The sequence below is a fragment of the Apaloderma vittatum genome, unplaced genomic scaffold, assembly GCF_000703405.1.
Source record: "Apaloderma vittatum isolate BGI_N311 unplaced genomic scaffold, ASM70340v1 scaffold31528, whole genome shotgun sequence".
NCBI lineage: Eukaryota > Metazoa > Chordata > Aves > Trogoniformes > Trogonidae > Apaloderma > Apaloderma vittatum.
This window is the reverse complement of record NW_009729627.1, coordinates 8819-15723: the sequence shown is the minus strand read 5'-3', so window position 1 is coordinate 15723 and position 6905 is coordinate 8819. Positions and strand designations below refer to the sequence as shown.

The following is a 6905-nucleotide window of genomic DNA, read 5'->3' as shown; positions in this document are numbered from 1 at the left end:
AAGAGCGTGTGCTACCGCAACTACAACGACACGTGTGAGAACGAGCTCTCCTTCAACATGACCAAGAAGATGTGCTGCTGCTCCTACAACATTGGCAAGGCCTGGAACAAGCCATGCGAGCCCTGCCCCACGCCAGCCAGCCGTAAGTCCATCTCTCCACAAGGGCATTTTGAAACTGTCGCTGCCCCCACCCCGCCATCGCTTTTCCAGCGATCCTGAGGCACAGACACAGACAAACTAGAGGGAAGGGAGGGAAAGCATCATGTCTGGCCTGTGGGGGAGCGCTGTGGGGACATGCATTGCACTAGAAGGGCACAGGACAGGGACAGTATCTGCGGAGAGGAGAGCCTAGTGCCACGTGTGTCCTTGGGATTCCCTGTGTGCCGGCACTTGAGACTCCCGGCTGAACACCCTGCATGTCCCCTCCCATAGTTGACCCTTGTCCCTCTCACCCCTCACTGCTCCCCGCTCTGCCTGCCGGGCATGGCCATGACCTTGGTGTTCCCCTTCCAGCCGAGTACCAGATCCTCTGTGGGAACCAGGCGCCTGGCTTCATCATCGACATCCACACAGGAAAGCCGATCGGTGAGTAGAGCCCCCGTGCCCTGTGGAGCACTCAGTGAAAACAGGGTGAATGTCCTGAGCAGGATCCCTCCCAGCGCGTGCTGTGTAGACTCTGCCAGCAGCCCTGTGGTTCCTACACCTCGTGTGTCTCTGTTGTGGAGCGTGACCTCCGCAGAGCAGCCCTAGCCTGGGTGATGTGCAGGATCCGGTACCAATCCTCCAGCAGTTGCTCTACTGCTTGCATGGTGGCCCTTTCCTGCCAGTCTTCTTTCTGGAATGGACCAGGGCAGCAGTCTCCAGGCTAAGGGGGATGCTTTCTTCCCTACTGGATGACACTGAGCCATGTTGTCTGTGCGCAGATATCGATGAGTGCAGCGAGATCCCGGCTATCTGCACCAACGGCGTCTGCATCAACCAGATCGGCAGCTTCAGGTGCGAGTGTCCCATCGGCTTCAGCTACAACAACATCCTGCTCATCTGCGAAGGTAACGGGGCAGGGTGATGGTGCTACGGGCATGCAGGAAGCGGGGTTCTAAGCCTGGCAATAGCATCTCCCCATCCCCTGGGGCTCCCCAGGTGAGGGCTGTCAGCAGGTGTGTGGAGAGTCTACGTGTTCTTGAAACCTGCTTCATTTTCTGCATCAGTGGTTGGACAAAAAATGCAGATTTTCATTCAGGTTCCTGACTGGTTTTCTCCCCCTCTGTTTTTTTGGGATTGTGTTCTTTTTAGAAAAAGTTTGCAAAGTTTTGAGCTGTAACTAAAATCCCCATTATTTTCTTGCAAAGCAATAGAAAAGAGATTGCAAAACTGACCCTGACTGGAACAAACCAAGGGTTAAAATTCAGGTGTCTCCACTGAGCTGCTCCAGCCCTACCAGGGTGACGGTGCCTGGTGAGTGCTTGGCCCAGCCAGGGTCCCCATTGCTCTTGTCTCCACAGACATCGACGAGTGCAGCAGTGGGGAGAACCTTTGTCAGCGCAACGCGGACTGCATCAACATCCCGGGCAGTTACCGGTGCGAATGCTCAACTGGATACAAGCTGTCACCCAGCGGAGCCTGCGTGGGTGAGATGAAAGCTCTTTGTAACCCGTTCCAGAGACGTGTGCGAGGCCCTGACACCCCTGCTGAGGTTCTTCAGGTGGTTTTGTAGACCACCATGTGTTGGACCCAAGGAGGGAGGAACCCGTCGCAGTGGGAGGTGCCCTTGCCCATGGCAGGGAGTTGGAACGAGATGATCTTTAAGGTCCCTTCCAACGCAAACCACTCTGTGATTCTGTGAAGGACATGCCAGTCCCATGCATGGGGTCCTGGTCCTTTGTCAGGCCTGGGGACTGTGAGCTGACTGTGCTGTGGTTATGGCATACCTGCACTTTTGGAACGATTCCCAGGGACTGATGAGAAAAGGCTCACAATGAAGTGCAGCTTTCATCTGGCCACACAGACCATTTTTATTTTTTTTTAGAGATCGCAGTGCATAGATCTTGTTCTCTGTGAGACCAGCTCTCAGAAAACCTTGCTCTGCTGGGCTGCTGCTGACAGACACAGCTTCTCACTGCATCCACGAGACGCGTGCCTCAGCTCTTCCCATTTGGTCCATCCCTTCAGCTCACGAGCACCTGCTTTGCTTCATTGCAGGTCGCAACGAATGCCAGGAGATCCCCAACGTCTGCAGCCACGGGGACTGTGTTGACCCCGAGGGCAGCTACGTCTGCATCTGCCACAATGGCTTCAAGGCCACGGGGGAGCAGACCATGTGCATGGGTCAGTGTGATTTCCACAGCTCTGCTCTGAATCCCAAGTCAGGATGGACGTGAGCTCTTTCCATGACCCGCTGGGTAACACTGGGGACAACCAAGGGCTGCAGTGTCCTCACCATCCTGGGCTGGCCCTGCAAGCCCTAGGGCTGTGGTGCAGCTGCTGGAGCCTGTCTGCACGCCCAAGGTGGTGGCTTTCCACTGGGCCAGCCCTTGAATCGGCTGTGACCTTCTCTCTGCAGACATTGATGAGTGTGACCGACAGCCCTGTGGAAACGGGACGTGCAAGAACACGGTTGGCTCCTACAACTGCCTCTGCTTCCCTGGCTTTGAGCTCACGCACAATAACGACTGCATGGGTGAGCTGCACGAAATCCTGATGGATCAACGTGGCGATGGCCACTGGCGGGGGTCAGCTGGGTGGTTGTATGCATCAGAGGTGTAGGGCTGGCACACTGACACTCACAGGCTGTGCATATCTCTTCCCGTTGTGCTTATCCTCTCCCTCCCGCAGACATTGATGAGTGTTCATCCCTGGTGGGGCAGGTGTGTCGAAACGGGCAGTGCATCAACAGCATCGGCTCCTTCCAGTGCCTGTGCCAAGAGGGGTATGACCGGACCCCTGATGGGAAGAACTGTGTGGGTGAGTGTCCGGGCGGCAGGACGGCCCTTCTCAGTGGGTTGAGCTGTCTGTTGGCATGGATGGCACTATGCAGTGCTACAAGATGTGGTCCACCAGCTGGTCCCATCAGAGGCAACTGAGCAAAAGACTCTTCAGAACCACTCACAAGGCCCCAGGTCCTCTGGAGCCCAAACCTGGTCATCTGCCTGCCCATGGAGAGCTGGACTGGGCCCCACTATACCTCCATCACCCTTCCAGCAATGCAGGGAAACAGCCAAGCCAGTTCCTTTCCTTGTGGTGAGACCTGCAGGCAATGAGGAGGAACGTTGTCCTAGCACATGGAGTTGTACCAAGGATGTCTCAGGTTCTATCCAGCAGGCAGGGGCTGTCGAGGCAGCTAGGTCTGTTGTGTTCTCTTTGCTTTTGCCCACCACTGCCTCCTGCAGCTCCAGGTCCTACAGAGACCATGTCTCCAGGGTACCTAAGGTAGAACATCCTGGAGAATGTCTTATCTGCTTCCCGTGCATCTTCTGGGCAAAGCAGGGTGCAGCTGTAGGCAGGGGCTGGGTGCAGTAAGGTGCCCTGCATCTGAGTCCTTCAAGCTGGGCACAGACACTGCCACTGGTTTTCCCTCCTTTGCAGACATCAATGAGTGTGTGAGCCTGCCTGGGACCTGCTCCCCGGGCACCTGCCAGAACCTGGAGGGTTCCTTCCGCTGTATCTGCCCCCCTGGGTACGAGGTGCAGAACGACAACTGCATCGGTAATGTTGCCTCTCTGCCTCCTCCTTTTCCAGCACAGCATCTGGTCACCTGGGACTATTCCCGGAACAACCATATTCCTCTTGGGTGGGCTGGGGCATGTGTCATCACCCCCAAATATCTTCCTGAAAGCAATTGGACACGGGAGGGGGGAGGCTGAGTGGTCTTGCTGTGCTCTGGCCTCTTCATTGCCCCATTTACCCTGAGGGTGGGTCGAGGGTTTGGGCCAGAGTGATGTCCTGCAGGCATCAGAGCTCCCCAGTCATCACAGCTTCATCTGCTTTTGATGCGGTGAGGAGAGGAGTGAGCTTTGGCTGCTCTGTAAGTGATGTCCCTGGTGCTCTCAGATATCAATGAGTGTGAAGAGGAGCCCAACATCTGCCTTTTCGGGACGTGCACCAACACCCCCGGCAGCTTCCAGTGTGTCTGCCCTCCAGGCTTTGTGCTGTCTGACAACGGCCGACGCTGCTTCGGTGAGTGGAGCTCCTCACGGCAAGGAGGGGAGCGTGACCGTCCTGGATGTCTGCAATGACCCGTACATTTCCCCGTCCTCCTACAGATACTCGCCAAAGCTTCTGCTTCACTCGCTTTGACAACGGGAAGTGCTCTGTCCCCAAGGCCTTCAACACCACCAAGGCTCGGTGCTGCTGCAGCAAGATGCCTGGAGAAGGTTGGGGAGACCCGTGTGAGCTGTGCCCGCAGGAGGGGAACGGTAGGTGTGCCGGCGCCCGGCTCCATGGGTGGGATGGCTGCACGTGTCTCGGACATGCACAGGGCGTGGGGAAGGTGTGCGGGTCAGGCAAGACAGCCGGCAATGCGAGCCATCCAGTGAAGTTGGCTCCTCCATCTAGAGGTTACTGCCTTGAAACCTAGCAGCCCTTACTGGACTGCAATATTCCCTGTTCCAGCAGCCACAGTCAGGCTTTTTTCTTTTTCGGATCTGCTCTCAGCTTGCTGCAGGGTTTTAGATAAGGGAAAAGCATCTCAGGGCTTCCAGATCCAAGGAAAGCACAGGTGTCTTGCAGCCAGCTGGGGTTTTGTGGCTTCCCATGGGCACTGAGCTGTCAAGCTCCCTCAGTCATGCTCTAGAAGCCTCCAAAGCACATTTCAGCTTCTGTGAGTAGAAGCACTCGTAAGCAAACCTCACTTTTCTGCTTTCTTCCAGTTGCCTTCCAAGAGCTGTGTCCTTATGGTCATGGAGCCATCCCAGGCCCAGGTGACACCCGAGAAGGTAAGGTCTGATCTAAGGGGGAGAAGAAGTTTGTTTTGCCAGAGGGTTGCCTAGAAGCAACCCAACTTAGGCTGTTGGGAAAGCCGAGTTGGATCCCGGTGGCGGGAGGGGAGAGATGTAGAACTGGGTGCAATGCCTGACTGCTCACCAAATGTTCAGCCCCCAGCTCTGGAGAGGCAATATCTGAGATTGCAGGGTCGGTCCTGAGAGGACAGGGGTGTGCTCCTGGCTACATGCTCGCATGACATTCCTTTGCCTTGGTTTCCCCTTCTAGATGTTAACGAGTGCTCAGAGAACCTGGGTGTCTGCGTAAATGGGGCCTGCATTAACACCGACGGGTCCTTCCGCTGCGAGTGCCCCTTCGGGTACAACCTGGACTACACAGGAGTCAACTGCGTGGGTAAGGGTCTGCACGGGGGCACCCAACACCTCCTGCTTTAACCCTCCTTCGTCAGAGGCCGTGAGCCTGTGCGTGCACGTCTGCGTGGAGAGAAGGAACTTGCTTTTCCCCTGTCCCTTTGCTTTTTACCCCTGGCTTTGCTGGGCTTGTCTGACTGCTCTGAAGGGACCAGTCTGCACCGTATCTGACTGACCCACCTAATGTGGTCCCGGCTTCCTCCAGATACCGACGAGTGCTCCATTGGCAACCCCTGTGGGAACGGCACCTGCACCAACGTGGTGGGAGGCTTCGAGTGCACCTGTGATGAGGGCTTTGAGCCAGGTCCCATGATGACATGTGAAGGTAATGCTGCCGTAGGGCAACATGTTCACCCACCCCCATTGCATACTGGACCATATGTGTGACCCTCCCCGGGTCACTGCCTGGGTGAGCAGCAGTCGTGTCACGGGGCTCGTCTCCACATGAGTGTGTACACCAGCACTGGTCCCCTTCAGCTTCCTCTGAGGCTGAGGCCCAGGACGAGGTTTAGAGACCTCCCTAAATGCAAGAGCTCCCTCACCAAGGAGCCAGGGCCCTGTCGTCGTCAAAGCTGCTGAGACACCAGGTGTCTGTCCCTCTGCAGCTGAAGACTATGGTGGGAAACCTTGGCAGAACAAAGTTCCCATGAGATGAATGCACAGGGTGGGGGTCTGTCCTGGGGAGCTCCACCACCGTTCCTGCCCAGCTGACTGCTGAGAGCCCAGAGTCGAGCTGTCTCCTCTCTCCTGCCTCCCAGATATCAATGAGTGTGCCCTGAACCCCCTGCTCTGTGCTTTCCGCTGCATCAACACCTTTGGCTCCTACGAGTGCACCTGCCCATCTGGATATGCCCTCCGAGAAGACAGAAGAATGTGCAGAGGTAAAATCCCCTTTTGTGTGCATCAGGGGAGCTCCCACGCTCTCCCCAGCCCCCTTAGCCAGTCTCTGGTGTCGTGCAGAGAGAAGGTAGAACTTCTGAACTGGCATCTTGGGGCTTGTGCTCACTCTCACCCACCTTGGTGGGTGCCAGCCAGCCTGGACCAAGGCCGTGGGGAGAGCACTCAGCTCCCAGTTGCTCCCACAGCACTGGGCGGGTTGAAGGTGGTCTCATGAGGTTCTCGGTTGCAGATCTGGATGAGTGCGCAGAGGGACTGCATGACTGCGAGTCTCGAGGGATGCTGTGCAAGAATCTCATCGGCACCTTCATGTGCATCTGCCCACCAGGAATGCAGCGCAGGCCTGACGGAGAGGGCTGCACAGGTACTGGGAGGGCTTCCCGGTGGGGCTGGAGACCATCCTCTTCTAGCCATTGTCTGTGTAGTCCTTCTGTCAAACAGGGTTTACCGCGTGTCAGAACTTCCCCGTATGTCCTACTGGACGCCTGCACACACAAAACCTCTTTTCATCTCTGGACCTGTGGTTCTACACAGTTCCTGCACAGAATGACATGGCATTATGCCACATGTCCTTTCTGTTGAGTCTTTCCATGTCCGTGCCAAGCTTTTTTGCACTGAGCTTATTTTGGAAGGGCCAACACTGGGCAGCCCAGACCTGCA

General features: G+C 56.4%; 1 protein-coding gene across 1 annotated transcript in view; it reads left to right on the top strand.

Annotated features, from left to right (window-relative positions):
- LOC104277773 (fibrillin-2-like) overlaps nucleotides 1–6905 on the top strand; it is a gene marked incomplete at its 5' end in the record, with an annotated part of 33130 nt that overhangs the window by 20076 nt on the left and 6149 nt on the right. Inside the window, 15 exon segments of the mRNA XM_009874521.1 lie at nucleotides 4–142; nucleotides 514–585; nucleotides 924–1049; nucleotides 1503–1628; nucleotides 2200–2325; nucleotides 2561–2677; nucleotides 2833–2961; nucleotides 3583–3702; nucleotides 4048–4173; nucleotides 4260–4412; nucleotides 4866–4931; nucleotides 5206–5331; nucleotides 5554–5673; nucleotides 6107–6229; nucleotides 6478–6609. Coding sequence (XP_009872823.1) covers nucleotides 4–142; nucleotides 514–585; nucleotides 924–1049; nucleotides 1503–1628; nucleotides 2200–2325; nucleotides 2561–2677; nucleotides 2833–2961; nucleotides 3583–3702; nucleotides 4048–4173; nucleotides 4260–4412; nucleotides 4866–4931; nucleotides 5206–5331; nucleotides 5554–5673; nucleotides 6107–6229; nucleotides 6478–6609 — 1801 coding nt within the window.